Raw genomic sequence first — 22,063 nt, 5'->3', positions numbered from 1 at the left:
CAGGGGAAGGACATGAGAAACCACCAGTGAGGGGTGTGCAGGGTGCGTCTGGCCCTCCACCCCAGGGCTCCCCCCCCGGGTCCTCTTACCTCCAGGAGGACAGCCCCGACAGTGGCCTTGCCCACGCCGAACTGCTGCCCTACGGATTGGTAGCTGTCTGGAGTGGCCAGCTTCCAGACAGCAATACCGACCTGTTTCTCAACGGTGAGGGCATGTCGCATGGAGGTGTCCTGGTGCCATAAGGCAGGGGTGAGCCAATGGCAGAGCTCCAGGAATGTCTGCTGGCTCAGCCGGAAACTCCAGAGCCAGCGGTCGTTGTCCCACTCGCCGAGCACCAGCCGCTCCCACCAGTCCGTGCTCGTGGGGTAGCTCCACAGCCGGCAGCGTGTGCGGCGGGGAGGGGGGGAAGCTGGGAGGGCAGCAAGGTCTGGGGCTGCTTCCTCCTCCCCTGGGGGCAGCTCATCTTCCTCAAATAAAAGATGGACAGCTGCCTCCTGCATGGCACTAAGCAGGGCAACCACTGCTCCTCCAGGGGCAGGTGTGTGGACCTCTGGCTGCTGCTGCTGCTGGGGGTCCATGCTGCTTCCACGGGGTGTGCGTGCTTGTGGCTCTGCAGACCGCCTGCTGTGCGTGTCTGGGAGGGGCCCTTTAAGGAAGCGGCTTGCTGTTGCCCGGGAAGTACTAGTCCGCCCTGTGACCCTGTCTGCAGCTGTTCCTGGCACCCTTATTTTGATGTGGGCCGCTGTGGTGTGTGGACGCCCTCCTGCAGCCCCTACTTCGATGTAGTGCTGCCCAACGTCGACGTTGAACGTTGACAGCACCAGCACTGGAGGATGTGTAGATACTATTCATCAAAATAGCTTATTTCGATTTCGCTACATTGAAATAAGCTACTTCGATGTAGCATCCCCGTGTAGACGTAGCCCAAGAGTCCTTTAACTTCACTTTCAGAAGCTAAGACGCAAAGGAGAAACTTTTTCAAAATACTTGGTTTTAAAAGGTGAATGCTGTTACATGAGTAAGTGACCAATGCATAATACAATTTTTTCTTCAAGGCTACCATTCCGTTTTTATTTCAGCTATGAAGTGGAAATTCAAGTATTACAGAACAGAAAACAACAAGGGAAAAGTATATGGATGAAAAATTTTCTCTTACCCAATATTATTTAATATTTGTTACTTGGTACCCTCAGTGTGACAGATTAAGCACAAACATTTTGCTCTGATTTCTGGTTTGTGAACATTTGAAGAATGCTACCTGTAAGTCAGGAGTGAGCCAACTTTTTATATCAGACCCCACTTTTTGTCCCTGAAATTAGTAGGGATCCTGCACTCCCCCCACCCCTCCCCAGACACCTCTGGAAAGGAGCAGTGGTCTCCTGGAAGTGACACACTGTGCTACCTCAGCAACAGTGGTGGCAGAGGCCCCAGGGGCCTTCCACTGCTTCTTACTGTAAGGAAATTCTCAGCAGCAATGACACATTAAATATGTTCCTCTCTATACTGTATCTCAGAAACTTTGAAGCAAGCCCAGGCCAGGGTACCTCAAGGAATTAAGTCTGAACACGACATGTGAAACAGAATTAGCATTTGTAAAGCAAAGCCCCCAGGGTAGCTTGAGCCCAGAGCCAGTGCCTGGGAGATCTGAACATGCTGCTGAAGGGGGACTTACTTTTCCTCCTGGCCCTGCCTGGTGAATGCAGGGAGAGAGTAGCTGGCAGGTGCTGATCCACTCTGGCCTGGGAGCTGAGCTGTCTAGTATGCATAAAGTATGAACCCTGCCTAACTACACTGTCCCCCAGCCTCTCCTGATGGCTGCTGCAAGCAGAGCCTTTTGTAAGATGTGGGGGGCAGGCTGTGTGCAGTGGGAAGCTTGCCCCCAGTTCCCTGTAAACACTCAGCTGCCGCTCACTTCCCTGCAGGAGGGTCATTAATCAAGCTGCTGTCCAGCAGCAAGTCCACACCCTCCTCCCAAGAGACAGAACAGGTGCGCGCTGCTGCCAGGGGAAGGGGGAACCCCCCCCCACCAGCTCCCCACAAAGATCAGCCTAAGAGGAGCAGAGAGGCTGCAAGGGAACATAAGGCTGTGGGAGAGGGGCAGCCCAATTGTGCTGCACCCCCTTTACAAAATGTCACACACTGCTGCTGTGAGTATCCTTTGTCTACACAGGTCCTTGACAGCAGCTAGGCTGACAAATATTTTGAAGATAAAGTGTTATAACAAGAATTAGCAGTCATTCAATCTCAGCCTCTAGTGTTGCACCTGAAACAACTTAACTTGAATTCTGCATTTCTAGTTCGCAAAAAGAAGCGGTAACCGCTTTAAAAACTGTATAGGTTTTGTCAGTCTATGCTTACTCTTTATACAACAAGTTGAAACACTTGAATCCAGCACGTTCTCATCTGGCAACAGCTGTAATCTGGAGTGATTTTAAGTTAGCTGAGAAACCGCTCATCACGGGAGTGACCCAGTTTCCCATGGTCCCATGAAGTTTTACAGCCACTAGTCTGGGCTCGCAGTGTTTTGTACTGTTATTTAACTCTAATTTACCCCAAACGTCTTTTAAGATCCCAGTAAGCAGTGGACGTGTTGGTAATGCTGCTACACAGTATTAACCACCCACGATCCAGCAAATTCTCTTTTGACACCACTCAGGTCCCACAGAAGCAAGATGAGAGTTTCAATCTGTACTGAGAACATTTTGTACATCATGAGAAACTGTCTTTTCGACCAATACGGTGCAAATGACACTGACACAGAACTGAGATAGCTTTAAAGACTGACTAGGGAGAGGCAAAAGTGAAAGGCTTAAAATCCACATTGAAGCTCCTTATTTCTCTGTGCACACGAGCAACTCAAGAGCTAATGGGCCTCTGTACAGAAGTATTAAAATTTCATTTTTTTCTAACTTTTATTTTCACAGCTGGAAAAGTAAGTTTTCTAACTTGATCCTCTCACTCCTCCATGGGCTACCAGTATTAAGCACATGTTTTTTCCACTATTCCCTCCTTCTGCCCTTTGCAGCCTACATTAATAAATAAAAATTACATCAGGACATGTAAGATGCAGCCCAGTGGCCAAATCCAGCCTGCCAAGACTTTTGATATGCCTGGCAGCCTGCCTAGATCCCAGCTCCTCAAAACAGCTAGTAGCTCATGCCACATGAGCCCCTTAGAGAGTGGAGGGTAGGGGAGACTTCACATGCTGCCCCCATCCCCAGCCCAATCACTGCAGCTCCCATCCACATGCAGCACAGTGAGGTGCTGGAGGGAGCCACCAGCTGTTCTGAGTACTCTGGTACTGCAGCAGGCAGGGAGCCTGCCTCAGCGTCACACTGGGCAGCTGACCAGGAGCTGCCTAGGTAAATGCCTCCTCACCAGAGCTTGTCTCTGATACCCCAGCCCCTCCTTCTCCATAACTACTTGCCCCAGGTCAGCAAACTCTCTGCAACCCTGTTCCCCTTTGTCACAACTCCCTCCCTGACCCTGCATACCTTGCTGCACTTCAAAACTGCCCAAGTCATCATCTGCCTCCCGCCCTAAGTCACAACTCCTTCAGACCCTGCACAGTCTCCTACACCCCTTGTCCAGGTCCGAATCCTCTCCTGTACCCATACTGCCTCACCTGGACTCTGCACCAGGTCACAACCCCCTCCATCAACCCAAACTCCCTCTCAGATCCCACATCCTCTCCTGAATCCCAATCCCCCACACCGGGTACAGAAGTGAGCTCAATCTCCACCCCACATCCTGCATTGCCTCCATATAAAAGTGCGGACCATGACCACTTAACCAAAATCTTGGAGTATCTCCCCACCAAAAATTAAACGTCCACCCTGGATTAGATACATCTTAAACTTCTAGGATTTAGCCATCAGCTACCTTACCTGAGCGTTTGCACCAACAAGTGCCTGCAACATTTGCTGAACGAACTGCTGGTGACCAGGATCAGCAACTCCTGAGGCTGGACTGGTATTCTCACTGGGGATTGAGCTAGGTATGGTTGTCTCTGTGGGACCTCCAGTATTTCCTAATCCTCCTATGCCAGGATTAAATCTGCAGAGATGAGGAACAGCAATGCTAACATTCACTTCTGTATTAAAATTGACTGTTATACTGTTACTTCTTCCCCATCAACTGTCAAGCTGGAATTACACACATCAGCGAAAATGGAAAATGTGAATTTAAAAAAGCACCCGGATGCAGCAAGATCCCTTATAAATAATTAGCATTTTACCATGCACAGAAGGGAAAAAAGTAGGTGGTGTCTAAAACAAAGATATTTAGTAGACTGAAGATGGACTATGTGTGGGACAGAATCATAGAACCTTTGGGCTGGAAAGGTCCAGCCCCCTGCACAATGCAGGATCAACCCTAACTAAATCATCTCAGCCAGGACTTTGTCAAGTCAGGATTTAAAAACGTCTAGGGATAGAAATTCCACCACCTGTCTCAGTAATACATTCCACTGCTTCACCACCCTTCTGGTGAAATAGATTTTCCTAATATCCAACCTCCCCCTCTCCCTGTAACTTGAGACCAGTGCTCTTGGTTCTGCCATCCATTACTACTGAGAGCACCCTCTTCTCTGTGTGTAATTGAAAAAACTTCTAAATTCAAAGGACAAAAAGCTGCCAAATCAAATAAATTTAATGTAAGTAAACTTTGCAAGTTTGTTGGGACAATTCTTACCCTGGTATAAGCCCTGGTGCTTCTGTTGCTAGTGTCTGCAAGCCTTGCTGAATCTGTAGCAATGCTTGCATTGCTCTAGGGTTGGACATTGCTGACAGCGTGTCAGGGTTCTGCATCTAGGAAAAAGAAAAACTCATTACAAAACTGAAATGTTTATCACAATCTTTACCATGGTTTGGTTTTTGTTGTAAACACCCCTGCCAACACCTCCTATTGCTCATGTCATGAATGACTAGAGAAGGGGTTAATCCCTTCCTGATACAACTTGAGCCCAGGTGAACCAATGGGAATGGAGTGACTTTTTGAACTGAGAACAACTGCAGTTTACAGAGCTTTTGTCTGTTAGGATGGCAGAGAGAAAAAGACAGAGATATTCATTCAAGCTGCTTGGGAAGACATCATAAATATCCTGAGTGTTTCAAGATCAGCTGTAGAGATGTAAGTAGAAGGGAAACGTATAGTTAGATGTGATCAGGTTATGATTATTTTGAATTTGGATGCACTGGCTACTGGTCTTTGCTTACTACTTTGGTTTTGTTGTTTGCTGCTCAGCTAATTACAGGTTTTGTGTCTGACCTCTATCCAGAGGGAGGGTTAAGAGCTTGGAATGACCCTGGGAAGATAATCCCAGGTGTATCTTCCTGGGTTAAGAGGGTTTTTGTTTCACTTGGGTGGTGGCAGCCTACCTTCCAGGCAATCTGTGACCTTGAGAAATTTTCAGGTAAAGCCTGGGTATAGGAAAGTTATGGAAGATTTTGCAGGCCCCCAACATTCTGCAGTGGGAGTGCCAGAGTGGGGAAAAAAGCCTAGACAGCTCATCTTTTTATTCTAATGCTTCTCTTCACCCCTCTTGTAACGATTACCTCTTCTTCAGTAGCCATTCCACCAAGCCCTTTTAAATATAAGGAAGAACAACAGATAAGGAAATAGCCTCAAAAATGTTACCATATTAAATGCAAAGCTTACATATTATTACTGTAAGCTAGGATTGCACATAACTTCCTGCAGCAACGCAATGTGAAACCTGGGAGTTCAAAGGACTATATGGAGATTATGCTAGAAAAGAAGGATTTTCCAGGACAATAATGAAGATTTACCTAAGGACTCCCTAGTGAAAAGTTAATACAGATTACCCTCTTCTGGTGATGCAAAACCCTACTTTTTGCCGTTCCACCCTGAAGAGAGGATGATTGTCTCCTGACCTGTTCCTGGAGACTAGAGGTTAACAGCCTGAGCTGCACAGAAACAAGATGACCTGCCCAAGTCTTGATTCTGAGATAGTTATGAACATTTAACCAGGAGAAAACCCACTTGTGGATTTTGAAGGATGCCCACCTCCCAGGGTCCAAAGTTGGAGCTTGAGTGACCTAACTTTTTATCATGCACATTGGTTCTTCTATTGTTTTTAAACATTCTCTCTTTAATGCTTTTACTCTAAAAATAAATGTTTCCTTATAAGGAGTTGTGTAACAATTTATAACAGGCAATAAGTGAAGCATAACCTCTGGAGATAAAGCAACCCACAATTGCTGACTTTTTAGGCGGTCAGGCATGCCAGGAATACCAGAGTGCAAAATTATACAGTTATATAAGCCCCAACTTCAGAAGAGAGATGTGGATCTCTGCCCAAGAGTTGATGACTGAGGAGGTTAGGAGCCTAAAGTGAATGACTTTGGTGGACTATCAGGGGACCAGAATGGGACTGGGGGAATGAAGATAAATAAGGAACTGTGGTAAGCACTAGTTCTCACTAGTTTCTCAGCAAAACGTATCTGACATACCTGATCTTCAAACACACAACTAATGAATTCGAGTGCATACTCACCTCTCCTCCTCTGGATTACCTACTGTGCCATACCAGATGTACCAGAAGAACGCAATTTAGATGATGTACACAATAGAGCCCTGACTTTCATGTGAATTATGTTTCTGGGGAACCAGGTGTAATTTGAATTTTGCATAAGTTGAGGTGGGGATGGGAACTGGCTGGAGTGTAGAGCTCTGCCAGATCCAGCCAGAGGAAACTGCCAGAGCTGGGGAACCCTGGCACCAAAAGGGCTGGGAGCTGGCTGGAGCACAGCACTCCACCAGCTCCAGCCACAGGGAGCTGCTGGGGCTGGGGGAATTCCCAGCAGCAGAGTGGTTGGGAACTGCTGAGGCTGGGGGAATCCCTGCCAGCAAAGGGGCTGAGAGCCAGACAAGCACAGCCCCATTGTTGCTGGGGATTCCCCTGGCCAGCAGTTCCTTGAGGCTAGAGCTGCAGAGCACTACACCAGGCCAATTCCCAGGGCCAAGGCTGCTAGGATCCTCCAGGGTTGGAGCTGACAGTGTAGCTGCTGCCAGCTCCAAGCAACAAATTTGACTTGCATTAATGGAAGAAACACACAAGTTGACTTCATGTAAGTCAAGGGTTTACTGTATATGGAGCAGGGAACCTTTGGCCTGCAAGCAACACCCAGACCTGGTTTAATTTCATCCAGCCCATGACAACTCTCCATGCTGCAGGCCATAAGCTCTGACCCTTGGTTCCTGGCTGCTGGGCTAAACCTGTGCGTCCTCACTCAGCAGGTAAACACTGCTGACCTTGCCTGCTGGTACTGCCCCCCACAGCTCCCATTACCCAAAAACTGTGGCCAGTGGGAGATGCAAGGGCTGTGCCTGCAGGTGAGGACAGCATACGAAGCCACTTTCCCTCCAGAGGGGCTGCAAGGGCACGTTGGCTGCTTTCAGGAGTGGCACAGGGCCAGAGGAGGCAGAGAGTCTTAGCCCTTGTGAGACACTAGGCGGGAGCCATGTGAGGGAAGAACCTTGCACTTGTTGGAGAGAGAAAGGCAAACCAAGAGCTCATGTGAGTGGTGGACAATTTAGTTTGGTTTAGAATCTGCAAAGCAAACAAGAAAAAGGTAGGAAAATTACTCTGAAAATAAGTCATTATTCACACTAAACAGAAGTAGAAGCAATACCTGTCTTTTAATGGGTGTGTAACTTTGGCCCAAATGAGAAGGGAGAACTGAATCTGATGAATTAGTTATTTGAATATTTAATCTCTAAAAGCCCAATCCCCCAATTGATGCTAGCGTCTGCAATAGGAACCACAGATCAGACCTTTATGTTTTCAACCAGAACACGCATATGCAATGTGGCTAACACTACCTTACTGGGAATTGGTTAGATTCTCTTTTACTTACTTGCTGAAGGAAAGTTGGGAGTTGTTGTCTCATTTGTTCCTGAAGCTGAGGATTTCCAGCAAATAAGGGATTATTCAGCATCATCTATAGGGCAAATGTTCAAATTTAGTTGCAAATACTGAATAAAGAAATAAAGCTGCCTCCCCCGACCCCAACCAAAAATTAAAGATTTAGTGCACCTTGTAAAACAGTTATTTACGAATGTTCTGGATATACATGACAATTCAGATCCTCTTTGAAAAACAAATCTTTTATATGACTGTGTTGTCGTCATCTTTACTTACTCTCCAAAACCAGTTTCTGGTAGACATTGAGTCAAACACTGGACAATAGGATGGGTTTCATTTATTGTGTTTTTCAAGTTTTATACACATGAAGTACCACATCTTTGCATAAACGTTCCCTTGCAGAAGACAGACCAAAGAGAATGAACAGGAAAAGAGAAGTTACTCACCTGTGTAGTAACAATGGTTCTTCGAGATGTGTCCCCGTGGGTGCTCCACAGTAGGTGTCGGGCTCGCCCTGGCGCCGCAGCTCGGAAAAATCTTCAGCAGTCTCCGTCGGGTCGCTCATGCGCCGATGCGTGTTGGCTCTTTGCGCACTTATGGTCACGTGCGCGATCTGGTCCCCGCCAGTCCCTGATCAACCGCTCCGGATGTCTCTGAAAAAACACAAAACAGAGCTCCGAAGTGGAGAGGAATGGGTGGGTAGTGGAGCACCCACGGGGACACATCTCGAAGAACCATCGTTACTACACAGGTGAGTAACTTCTCTTTCTTCTTCGAGTGGTCCCCGTGGGTGCTCCACCATAGGTGACTACGCAGCAGTAACCCCCCCCCCCCCGCCCCCGAAAAAGGAGGTGGGTACCCGATTCATGCGCAGCTTGCCCGTGAAAGGACTGCTGTCGACAGGCGTGTATCCTCATCAAGCATCCTGTGCATGGCGTAGTGCTTGGCGAAAGTGTCGTAGGAAGACCACGTCGCCGCTCTGCAGATGTCTCTCAGCGCGATTCCCTTGAAGAAGGCCGTCGACGCCGCCGTCGCCCTAGTGGAGTGGGCCCTGGGCGGAACTGGCAGAGGAGTCTTGCAAAGCTTGTAGCACAGTCTTACGCATGACACAATGTGATTTGAAATCCTCTGCGAAGATAGGGCTTCCCCTTTTGACCTGGATGCAATGGACACCAGGAGTCTGTCCGTTTTCCAGAAAGGCTTAGTTCTATCGATGTAGAAGGCCAGCGCCCTTCTCACGTCTAATAAGTGCAACCGTGCCTCTTTACTCATATTGTGAGGCTTAAGATAAAAACGAGGGCAATACTATGGGTTCATTAATGTGGAAATCTGAAGAGACCTTTGGAACGAAGGCTGGGTGCAAATGTAAGACCACTGCCTCCTTTGAGAATATCGTGCAGGGTGGTGTGGACATTATGGCTGCGAGCTCGCTCACTCTGTGAGCTGACGTGATTGCCAAGAGGAAAGTTGTTTTCATGGTAAGTAGCTGAAGGGGAACCGTAGCCAATGGCTCAAAGGGCGGTCCCGAGAGCGTGTGGAGAACCAAGTCCAAACTCCATGACGGTGGTATCGGTTTCTGAGGGGGGTACAGGTTTACCAACCCCTTTAGGAAGCGTGTGACAACAGGATGGGCGAATATGGTTGATCCTTCCTCTTCATGTCGAAAAGCTGATATAGCCGCACGATGAACCTTTATGGAGGATAGAGAGCGCCCCTTTTGTTTGAGTTGTAGCAGGTAGTCCAGAATCATGGGTATAGGGGCGTCCAGAGGTGTCAACTGCTTGGAAGAGCACCAAGCGGAAAAACGCGTCCATTTGTGCTCATAAGTCCTTCTGGTGGAAGTCCTCCGACTACACTCCAGGACTTGCTGCACTCCCTCTGAACATGTAGTCTCTAGGGCGCTGAGCCATGGATTAACCATGCTTGTAGCCGAAGTCCCTACAGGTGCGGATGCAGTATTGACCCTCGAGCCTGCGTGAGAAGGTCCGGTACTGTCGGTAGGGGAAACGGCGGGTGCTGTGCCATGCGTAGAAGCAGTGGGAACCATTGTTGCCGATCCCAGGTCGGGACTATGAGTATCATGCATGCTCTCTCCCTTTTGGCTTTCTCCAAGACCTTGTGTATGAGTGTTTTGGGAGGGAACGCATAGAGTAGAGGGCCCTTCCATGGGATCATGAAGGCATCCCCCAAGGATCCCTGTCCTATGCCTGCTCTTGAGCAGTATCGGTGACATTTCTTGTTGTCGTGAGTGGTGAACAGATCGATTTGGGGAAACCCCCATCTGCGGAACACTTGGTGAAGCAGGTCTGAATGGATCTGCCACTCATGCGTGGGCGCAAAATTGTCTGCTGAGTTGGTTCGCCTTTACGTTGTGGACACCTGGTAAGTATGAAGCTCTTAGGGCTATATTGTTGGCAATGCACCAGTTCCACAACCAGACCGCCTCCGCACAGAGTGCACGAGATCTGACCCCCCCTTGTCGGTTTATATAAAACATGGTGGTGGTGGTGTTGTCGGTATTTACGCCGACTACTTTCCCACGCAGATAATTCTGAAAATGCCTGCACGCATTAAACACTGCTCTGAGTTCTAGTATGTTTATATGCAGTGTCTTCTCTACAGGGGACCATAAACCTTGAGTGGCTTTGTTGTCCATGTGTGCCCCCCATCCCGTATGGGATGCATCTGTTGTAATGAAAACAGTAATTTGTGGTTGGCGGAAAGGCACCCCTGTTAGTAGATTCTTGGGGTTTGCCCACCATGTTAGTGACCTTTGCGCCTCCGTTGTGAGTGATACCATCCCGTGAACGGTATGAGTTGATGGTTTGTATACAGTCGCCAGCTAATGCTGTAATCCTCGCATGTGTAGTCTGGCGTTTTGTACCACAAACATGGTGGTCGCCATGTGCCCCAGGAACTGTAAGCACGTTAGGACTGAAACAATGGGGCTGTATGTTATTAGTTGTACTAGAGACTCGATGGCACGAAAACGGGCAATTGGGCAAATATACCCTTGACGTAACAGAGTCTATCCGAGCTCCTATAAATTCTATGTTTTGTGTGGGCTCAGTCTTTGACTTTGAGAAGTTGATGAGGCCCAGTGAGGTAAATGTGTTTGTGGTGATGTGTATCATCTGCAATACCGCTGCCTGGGAAGTTTCCTTTAGTAGGCAATCGTCCAGGTACAGGAAGATGAAGATGCCTTGTCTGTGCAGGTATGCTGACATGACCGCTAGGGTCTTGGTGAAAACTCTGGGTGCCGAAGAGAGACTGAATGGAAGGACTCTGTACTGAAAATGATCTGTGCCTACAATGAACCGGAGGAAGTGCCTGTGCTCTGGATGAATTGTGATATGAAAATAGGCATCCTGTAAGTCGACGGCTGCAAACCAATCTCCATCGTCCAGTGCCGTGATTATGGAAGCCATCGTAGTCATTTTGATGCATTGTCTGCGCAGGTATTGGTTGAGGGCCCGTAGGTCCAAAATGGGTCTCCAACCTCCTGTCTTCTTCTCTGTCAGGAAGTACCGGGAGTAGAAACCTTTGCCCTGAAATTGCTCCGGTACTCTCTCCACTGCCCCTATGAACAGGAGGTGGTCCACCTCCCGTTTTAGTTCCGTGAGAAGGGGCACGGTGGGAGGATCTGGTGGTGGTAACGATTGAAAGGGGACTGTGTACCCCGTGGCTATAATCTCCAATACCCACTTGTCCGAGGTGATGCTTTTCCATTGGTGGTAGAATGACTTGAGCCGATGATGAAACGTGTTGAGATTGGCACTGAGAGACTGTCTTGGTTTCGCGACCCTCAACATACCCGTCAAACCTGCTGCCTTATATTCTGTCCGGAAGAGGCGTGGCCTTGTTGTGGTCGACGTCTAGGGGCCTTGTACTGTGGTGGCTGTTGATGACGCCCCTGGTCATACCCCCGTTGAAAATGGGTACGTTGTGGTTGGTAACTATAACGCTGTTGTTGAGGATAAAACTTCTTCTGTATGGTGGGGTATATATCCCCAAAGTCTGAAGTGTCGCTCTGGAGTCTTTACTAGAGTGCAAGACTGAATCAGCTGATTCAGCGAATAATTTCATTTTGTCAAAGGGAAGGTCTGCTATTTTTACTTGCAGCTCCTTGGGAATGCCTGACATGTGGAGCCATGACTCCCTGCGCATCACCACGGCAGTGGCTACGGCACGAGCCGCTGTGTCCGCTACGTCTAGGGCAATTTGGACTCCTGCTCGAGAAGCCGCGCATCCTTCTTGTACGATTGCCTTAAGGACCGGCTTTTTATCCTCCGGGAGAAAGTCCATGAGAGCGGTAAGCTTAGAATAATTGTCGAAATTGTGGTTCGACAACTGGGCAGCGTAGCTAGCCATCCGCAGCAGCAGGGTAGATGATGAGTAAGCCTTTCTACCAAGGAGGTCCAGTTTCTTTATATCCTTGTCCAGTCCCCTGGCTTTATACTGGGACGTTTTGGCTCTATGTTGAGAGGATTCAACCACTAGCGAATTTGGCTGTGGATGACTGAACGAAAACTCCATGCCTTTGGTAGGGACTGTCCTGAGATTGGGCCACCCTTTTGAACAGGTCTTGGAATTGTTTTAGGTCATCTGGGGGAGAGATGTCCCCAGGAACAACCACTTCGTCTGGGGAGGATGAGGAGGCATCACTGTGGTATCTCTCCTCCAGTTCCTCGGGATCCTGGCTGTATTCATATGGTTGTCCTTTTGAGATTCTGAAATGAGGTTCTAAATCCTTTGAACCAGTCTCTGATTGGGAAACTTGTGGTGTTCCCCCAGGTTGAAGCTGTGCACTGTGATGTTGATGAGGGGTTGACGGGGATCTACGACGAGATGTCGAACTCCTGTGTTGATGTCCTGTATAATGGTGGCGGCCATAGCAACAAGGGCAGGGTCCTGGTGATGGGGACCTGGACCATGACCCGAAAGCGTAAGGATGATGCAAGGAATGATGTGATCGTAGAGATGACACCAACGCAGGGGGAGATCCTCTGTGATGATACTCATAGGGGTCTCTGCTGGAAGATGGTGAAAAGCGTGCAAATCCAGGAGATGGTCATTGAAGAAAAGGAGATGGAAGCCTGTGGCAGGCTCATGGCATTGCTGCTCGCTGAATCTCCGGGGGGGTGGGGTGGGGATCGCGGTGATAATGGCAGCGCAATTACCTCGGGGGAGGGACTGCGGTGCCGGGTCTTTGCTTTGGCTTTTGCTCGCTCAGGTACCACCAGAAGTCTGATCGGTGCCGTGCTGAGTTCCGCTGCCCCCGGTGCCGCGCTCGGTGCCGTCATCCTCGGTGCCGCTCGGGGCGTTTCGTCCGGCCCCGTAGGGCTCCATGCTGGGTGTTGACGCTCTGGTGCTGTCGGAGCCAAAAAACTCGGTGCCAATCTCTCCAGTGCCTGCACGGCCCTCGGTGCCGTCTCCTTAAGAGTTGCAGGCCCCTATGCGGGTACATGCGCCACGGGCTTCCCAGCAGAAGAGGCAAGCGAGCCCGGGCCCCTTGCTTCGCTCGTCCCGCTCCCAGAGGTGACGGGCAGGTATCGAGCTGGAGAAGCCTCTCTCTTCTTCTGCACAGAGGAGGTCAAAGAGGCAGCCTTCCTCTTGTGCAAACCTGAAGAGCCCTCCTTATGGGGCTTTTCCGACGTGGCAGACTGGAGGGCTTTGTCAAAGAGAAGCATTTTGAGCCTCATCTCTCTCTTTCCGAGCTCTAGTTGTTAATTTAGAGCAATGAGAGCACTTCTGGGGGACATGGGTCTCCCCAAGGCACCGGATACATTTACTGTGGCCGTCCGAGGCAGGCATGGCCTCCCGGCAGGATTCACACTTTTTAAAACCGGGAGACGACATTGTTAGACTTTAAGTCCTTGAATCCTTAAGTGCCAACAGCGCACTTAGCAGTCTATTTACCAGACAATAGCAACCGTTAAAGGCTTGTCAAAAATAGCGGGCCCGCCCGAAGGCGGCTGCTCTGATCCTTAAGACAGTCTTTTGCTTTTAGAAAAAAAACTATATACACAGTAGAACTAATATTATAATAACTAAGTGACTATTAACAATAACTAGTAAAAACGAATAAAAACAGAGTTTATCTGTCTCAGGCGTTGGAGCCAGAGAGGATTCCGTCTGCAGCCACTGGCGGTTAAGGAGGAACTGGCAGGGACCGGATCGCACACGTGATCGTAAGCGCGCGAAGAGCCAACGTGCATCGGCACATGCGCGACCCGACGGAGACTGCTGAAGATTTTCCGAGCTGCAGCGCTGGGGCGAGCCCGACACCTACAGTGGAGCACCCACGGGGACCACTCGAAGAAGACGGCCTGCATACTTCAGAGCTGAGGACAAACATTGAAAGTGTGCAAAAAGCCAGTAAAGCTCCTTGGCTCAATTTTTTAAACACAAGCTACTTTTCATTTCACTTCACATGGCACCAGAGTCATCAATTAGCTAACTGCACAAACCCAAACACCCTTGTCCTGCTCCGCTCCTTCTGAAGCCACACCCCATTCACTCCATTCCACTCTCCATCTCTTGCTCCAGGCTTGTGCAGGACGATAGGGTGGGAGTAGAGGGTGGAATCTGGGCCGAGGCTGTGGGGTTCAGAGTGAGGGATGAGGGGGATGCAGGCTCTGGGTGGGAATCTGGGTGCTGGAAAGGACTCAGGGCTGCAGCAGGGCTTGGGCTGCAGCCACCAAGAGGGGCCACAGGGCTGAGGCAGGGGTGTGGACTCTGGTCAGGCGGCACTTACATCAGCCAGACTCCCTGCCTGCCCTGCCCCCTGAAGTGACCAACACAACCCCGAGGGGCCTCCTCACAGGTGTGTGCGCAGGTTTCTGTATACTGCCCCTGACTGCAGATACCACTCCTGCAGCTCCCACTGGCTGTGATTCCTGGCCAGTGGGACCTCCAGAGTCAGCACATGGGGCAAAGGCAGCGCACAAACACACCCCAAGGGGTGCAGGGACATGCCTGGCTGCTTCCAAAAATGGAGCGCAGGCAGGGAGCCTGCCTTAGTTCCCTTGTGCTACCAGACTCTTAGCAGCCTAAAAATCTCTAGCAGCCCTACACGTCACATACTATTTGAGCCTTCAGAAGCTGCACCTAACACAGGCATATCTGCACAAGAAGTGGTGACAGGAAGAGACTATTCCACCATTCATTAAGCTGTAATAAGTATTTGAACTTCACAGCAAATTAAAACTGTACCACATATGAAGAACAAAGATACAAGTGTCATGATCACATTAACAATCAAAGCAACTCCTAAAATCACTTTTGTGCTACATTTACCAGTGGCCTTGCCCACAAAAACGTTTGAGACTCACTTTTCAAGTGGCTCTTACATGTAGGGTAACCATATCTCCCCTGGCCAAATATGGGGAATGACTCCTGTTCCGACCAAAACGGGACAGATGATCACGCTATCTGGGGTGCCGGGAACAGGTGGGCCACTCCCGCCAGTGAAGCTCCTGGCTTCCCCAAGCTGTGGATGGCAGCCCATGCTGCTGCACAGGTCCAGCTCCTGGCTACCCCAGCTGGGGGAAGCCGGGTGGCTCCAGCTCCAACCCCACTGCAGCCGTGACTCACCCCCACCCGGCTCCAGCTACTGCTCCCACTCCAAGGCCCAGCTGAACCCCGTGGCTCTGGCCCCAGCCCCAAGCCCCAGCTCCTGCTGCCCGGGACCTGGATCCAACCCCATGAAAGCCCTGGTTCACACTGCCCCCCTCCCCCCTAGTCGAGCCACAACCCCCATGGTCCTAGCTCAGCTCCAGCATTTGTATTTCTGAACCGACTTCCTGACTTGACTTATGACCACTGGTTTCAAGTTTACGTTGCTTGGTCCTACAATGGAGTGTATTGTGGTTCCAACTTACAACACTGAAGACTCACAATGAATTTTTCAGGAACCAACTGTGTTATAAATCAGAGGACTGTCTGTGCACAGAAACTTTTAGCTCTTGTGGTTCTTCTGTTCATCTAGCCCAGTACTACTTATGACCCTTTGGTTCACCTAAGGCAGGGGTCAGCAATCTTGCCAATGCAGAATGCCAAAATCTGACCTTTCTGACCTCTACGTACAGGCCGAGTACCACTAATAGTTTTTAAAGTCACTAACAGTCCTACTTACAACAGCTTCATTAATAAAGAAAGATGCAGCAGTTTTCTGCTTACATGATGGTTGGTAGCAATAGTTGGTCTTCCGTTAATTCACAGGAAGCATGGCTTTTAGCAAGCTCCCGGCTGCTTGGGGGTGGAGGGGAAGGGCTGAGCTGCCACCTCACATGCTGATGAAAGTTGAATTGCATGCCACTCTTTGCATCCGTGCTGGGGGCTACTGACCCCGACTTAAGTTTTTTGCTGTTTACAGTCTTGCCCAATGCTAGTGCTCAGTAGTTAGCTCTAATCCTGCAGTAAGGAGACTGACTGGCAAGATATCCAGCTACAAACTGGACAAATGTATTAATTGGCTAGTACAGGTTGAACCTCTCAGGTTCATTCCCCTCAACACGCTCCTCCCTACCCTTACCTGCGTCTGCCTGCTTAACTAGAAGATTGCCTCAGCCTCTCTCCTCTTTGCACTGTCTTCTCCTCCACGCTACCTGAGAACCAGCAGCAGGATCAGAGACCACTCTTCTCCAGCAACATCCGTAACCAGACATGATGTTAGTTAGCCAGACAATCACGGGTGTGGCCATGTTTCCCTTGGTCCCATATCATTTGTTTACAGCCACCAGTCCAAGCTCTCATTGTTCTGTGCTGTTATTTAGCTGTAATATACCCCTAAATGTCTTCCTAGAGCCCAGTAAGCAGTGGAACTGTTGGTAATGCTGCTTTACAATATTGACCAGTGCCAAATGAAAGAATTTGCCAGACCACGGGAGGTCAGGTCCCCAGGGTGCCAGACTAGAGAGGTTCAACCTGTGTGTGTTGGGTTTAGATAGCACCTACAGTTGTTACTTTGTTGTAACAGTAGGTATTACATGAACCTTCAATACATTTTTAATTCAATACATACAATACATAATTGCATTCACCTGTGCTGCGAGATCAGGGTTCTGGCTTAGAGACTGCATCATACTTCTCATATAGGGTGCAGACAACATGTTCTGCATAAGCTGTGGATTTTCTGTTATCTGCTGCAACAAACTCTGCATTCCCGGGGTGCTGAACATACCAGCTTGAAAAGTAGAGAATGGCCATTTTAGCAATTCATAAACATGAAAATAGTAAAATGCATTTCCATTTAGTTATAATTAACCATGGCGATAAGAGTACATTTAATTTCCATCCTTTAACATAATTATTGCCTACAACAGACAGCTGCCACTCATTGCAAGAAGCTTCTCCACTTTTAACCCATAATCAAATGAAAACAATACCCAGAGTTTTAATATTTTGACCTATTGAACAGAAATAATTAGCAGAATGTCCAGTCAGGCCCTGCAACCTAGGGACACTGCATGTTTAGTAGCTACATGGGCAGGAGCATGCAAAGTGAAGATGGAATCTTCAGTGAATGCTGCTGCCAGATACTAAAAGATATATCAGCACAAGCTAAGTGCTATTTGCAAAGTTGTGTAACTTGGAAAATTTTCCCAATATTTCCACAGATACAGCAAAAGACATCCTTTACTTTTCTCTCTTCCAAAGCACAGAAATACCAGGGCTTCAGGGAAGCGAATAAATTATTTTATTTTTAGCACAGGTTAACCATGTTTTCCCTAGTTTTATTTTCAGAAATGAGGAATAATTTTACTGAAAAACTTAAAATAATTGCCTGTTACACAGTAACATAGTTTTTAGACTAAACTGTTAGTCAAGTTACAGGCAGTTGAAAACAACATTTCATAATATGAAAAGTTCAACAACTTTCATTATAAACCTTGATACCAGCACCATTAACAACATAATTTTACTTAAGAGAAATTTTGTTTATTTGCCTCTCTTACTATGGCTTAGCTTTTTCTTATATATTGCAGCAAATCCTAGATTCCTCCAAATCTACGTTTCATGACTTGGACCATAAGCGCTTTGAAGCACAGACCATTGTTCTTGCTTGGTTACACAGTGCCTAAAACAATGAAGCTATAGTCCACAACTAAGGCTGAGTCTACACTACAAGATAAAAATCGAATTTCAAGGAGTTAGCTTGATAGTAAAATGTCACTGTCTTCCCATTCAATACTATTATCTTGATTTACTGAACTAATACCAATTACAAAATATTGGTATTACGGGATGGGTATAGCAGCAAATTCAAACTTAAAATCTCAAATCAAGGCTAGTGTGGAAGGGCCACATCCTTATTTGAATTTGTTAGCCTTCAGAAGCGGCCAGTATGTATCCCACAAAGCTACACTATGACTCTCCAAGTATGGCTGCTTCACTGTGCAGTGCTCTCCATTCAGGCATGCAGGAAGAGGGTCAAAGGAAGCCCATGAAGTTTTGATTGAATTTGAATTGGAATTCAGCAGCCTAGCCCTACAAACATAAAGGATGCCCATTATGAAAGAGTTCCTTTGCCCATCACAGCACATTGGTAGCAATTATTGGTAGCCCTCTGCTCCAATAATGAGCACTCAGGGTAGCGATGTGTTTAGCACTTCTCAGGCTTGCAAGAGAGCCCCAGCTTGGACCCACCAGAAGATTCTGGATCTTATTGCTATTTGGAGAGACCAATCAGTGGCAAAGAGACTTCAAGTGGCTAAGAGAAACGCGGCAATCTATAAGCAGATGTCGCATGAGATGACTGCCCGAGGTTACTCCCAGGACTCTATGGAGTGCCAGGTGAAGGTGAAAGAACTCTGACAGGCCTATCCAAAAGTCTGGAAAGCCAACCAGCTGTCAGGGGCGGCTCCATAGAGCTACCACTATTATCAACAGCTGCACATGCTTATGGGGAGTGACCCTACCACAGAGCCCGGTCTGAATTACAACACTTGTGGATGCCATGCTATGGAGTTCGGGATAAGCCTGGGAAGAGCTGGGGGGCCTGAAGGAAGAGGGCAACAAGCAGGGGACTGAGGAAGTTCTGCCAGACAGCCTGGAGCTCTTCCTGATAGACCTGAAACTGGTCCCCTCCACGGCAGGCCCCGAGGCCCCTGGAACAAGCAGTATGGGTGAGTATTCTGCATGCTAGAAACTGGCTGGGGGTGGTTACAGCTACAGGGTTTTCCATAGGTACAGGTTTGCTAGCTGTGTTTCTGTACCCTTCGGAACAGCGTGTTAATGTTTCTTGGGATGTACTGCTTCTCCTTTTCAGAGATACCCCTGAAGGTCTCATCCAGGCACTCTTGCATTTTTTTTCCCCACGAGGTTCTTGGGCAGGCCCGACTTGCTGCAGCTTCCACCGTAGAACACCTCGCCATGCTAGCGCAACCAGATAGCAATCTGGTGTCATGGTGCCACACAGCATTTTAGCAAATTTTCCAGGCTTTTGGTCACACAGCAGGACTGATGAAGCAGGTCTTTGCCCACAAAAGCTTATGCTCCAAAATATGTTAGTCTATAAGGTACCACGGAACTTCTTGTTGTTTTTGAAGATACAGACTAACATGGCTACCTCTCTGATACAGCAAGACTAGCTGTTTTCTCCATATCGGTTAGTTTTAGGAGGGTGATGTCTTCTTTGGCAACCTGCAGAAGCACGGGAATTCGCATCTTAAACGTCCCCACAAACATGTGCCCCTTTACATCTGCCTGCAGCAGTTGGCAGGTGCTCTATTCCTCACCCCCCAGGGCGGTTTGCAGGCTCAGTGGGGCTTCCCTTCCATGTCCCCTTCCCCCCCAGCGTTTCTTTTGATTTTTCAGGACTCCCTGGTGCCACACAGGTGCTGGGCTCTGCTGGGTGTTTCCCCTCCCATGTCCCTTTATATCCAACCTCTCTCTGGATTATTTATTTTTTTCTTTACATTACTTTTACTATACATCGAAACCCCCCATGCAGCCTTTCATGCGGCTGCACTCAAACCCTTCTCCCACCATCCCCTACACTTGGTTTGATCGCTGGGGAGGATTGCTCCAGGAATGGCTAAATTCTCCCCGCCCCCAACACAGGACCCCTCCCCCCAGGACACCTGGCCAGGTACCTGACAGCTTCCTCTGCTTTGCAGCCCTCCCCTCGCCCTCAAAAGCGGACAGTTGCTCGTAGCTTACCATGTCCACAAAGAAACGTGCTGGATAAGTGATGGCAAGTGATGTATTGTGAAATGCATGCTTACTGTCCCATCCCTAAAAAGCCAGGAGTGTCCTTCAAAAAGTTAAATTTCGCTGATAGTAAACACAGAGACCCATTCATTGCACTTCAAAGCACATCATGTGAATTGTATCTTAATTCTGATCTTCATTTTCCAAAGCCAATGCCCAGCGTAGCAGACAAGACTGTAGATGAAAGGAATGCAAACAAGATCTTATCCTGCAGCATATGGAAAATACTGAGGCGGAGCTCACCAAGCTGACAAAGGACGCTGCTCAGTGGCATCACTGTACAGCTGAGTGGCGTCATAGCCAAGCAGAGTTTAACCAGAGAATGCTTGACCTCCAACAGCAGCAAGTGGCAAAGCAGGGTGAGGCTGCTGCAAAGCCTGTAACAGCATTTACAGAGCAAATGCAGGTCCTGTGCTCCCTGCTGCAGCTGCAGAAGGACTCCCAACCCAGCAGTGCAGCAGCTGATACCTGCTGGACAGAGTCCCTGGAGGAGAGATCGCTCACCCCGTCATTGCGGTCCCCGCACACAAGGAGGAAGGACAAGGACAGCCTAATGATCCAGCCACAACAGCCACTGCAAAGGGCTATTCGAGCACCCTTGAGAAGGCTTCTTCACCCTGCAACTTAAACCTCTTCTCCTCGCAAAATAAAATCATTCCTCTGAGATCAGGGTGATTTCGTGGTATGCAGGAGTGAGGGGGCAGAGAAACACAAATCAAACCGGGCAGCTGGGGAACGGCTGAAGGCACAGCTGATCACTGATATTCCCTGATCTGCAGCAGATGTGTAGCTGAGGGAACCAGGGGAGGTGGGTAAGAGACAGGGGAAGATGAGGGGCGGCTGAAGGCACAGTTGCCTTCCACATGCATTCTATTTACTACAAGTTAACTGCCTCCCACCAAGTAAAAGCATTAATTCATTAAGTCACAGTATGATTTATTGGCATTATATCACAGAAAAAACATGGGTAGCATATATGTTACAGATCATTCATGAAACTATATTTTCAAGTGTTCCTTATTGCTACTGCCTCAGCGCAGCTGCTGATGGATGGCTGTGTAGGTGGCTGCAAGTAAGCCCTGCCTATGGCCTCAGCTTCAGAATTCCAGACTGACAGGAAAGTCTCCTGCCTGGATTCGCATATGTTGTGCAAAATAGCGCATGCTGTAACCACTGTGGGGACGTAACCCTGAGAAAGGTCCAAACATGTCAAACATCTGAACCTTGCTTTTAAACGGCCAAAGCCACATTCTACTAGCATTCTGCACCTGCTGAGTCTGTGACTGAAGTTTTCCTTGCTGGGGTCCAGGGCGCCTGTGCAGAGCTTCACAAGGGAAGAAAGCAGAGGGTAAGCAGGGTCACCCAATATAACAATAGGCGTCTTCATATCACCAATCTTGATTTTCTGATCAGGGAAATAAGTCCCATGCATGTGCTGTCCAGAATTACGGAATATATGCACACTGTGAAACCTCCCTGACCAGCTAACGCTGATGTCAGTGAAACGACCTTTGTGATCCACCAAACCCTGCAACACCACGGACAAGTACCCCTTTAGGTATATATACTCTGAGGCCAAGTGGCACGGGGCCATGATGAGGATGTGCATGCCATCTATTGCCTCACTGCAGTTAGGAAACCTCTGGGCAGCAAAGCCATCCACTATGACCTGTACATCTTCCAGGGTCAGTCTTCCTAAGGAGACGCTGCCAGATTGCATGAGCCACATCTAATACCACAGACCCCACTGTAGATCTGCCCACTCTGAACTGATTTGCCACTGACTGGGAACTGTCAGGCATTGCAAACTCCCTCAGTGTGATTGCTACTTGCTTCTGAACCATTAAAGCTGGCCTCATTTTTCTGTTGCTGTGCTTCAGGGCAGGTGCCAGCACATCAAAAAGTTCCATAAAGGTGCACTTAGGAACGTGAAAGTTCTGCATCCACTGCCAGTCATCC

At 48.6% G+C, this 22,063-nt stretch overlaps 1 protein-coding gene across 2 annotated transcripts in view; it reads right to left on the bottom strand.

Moving 5' to 3' along the window:
* Positions 1-22,063, bottom strand: part of UBQLN1 (ubiquilin 1) — a 57,536-nt gene that overhangs the window by 5,382 nt on the left and 30,091 nt on the right. For both annotated transcript variants that reach the window (XM_074995185.1, XM_074995186.1), the window contains exons 7-10: positions 16,933-17,075; positions 7,881-7,964; positions 4,693-4,808; positions 3,888-4,056 (exon numbers count right to left, since the gene is read on the bottom strand). In XM_074995185.1, coding sequence (XP_074851286.1) covers positions 3,888-4,056; positions 4,693-4,808; positions 7,881-7,964; positions 16,933-17,075 — 512 coding nt within the window. The remainder of the gene's footprint in view (positions 1-3,887; positions 4,057-4,692; positions 4,809-7,880; positions 7,965-16,932; positions 17,076-22,063) is intronic.

The sequence above is a fragment of the Carettochelys insculpta genome, chromosome 5 (genome assembly GCF_033958435.1).
Source record: "Carettochelys insculpta isolate YL-2023 chromosome 5, ASM3395843v1, whole genome shotgun sequence".
Taxonomy (NCBI): domain Eukaryota; kingdom Metazoa; phylum Chordata; order Testudines; family Carettochelyidae; genus Carettochelys; species Carettochelys insculpta.
Note: the sequence above shows the minus strand (reverse complement) of the source record. Positions and strands in the feature narration are given on the sequence as shown.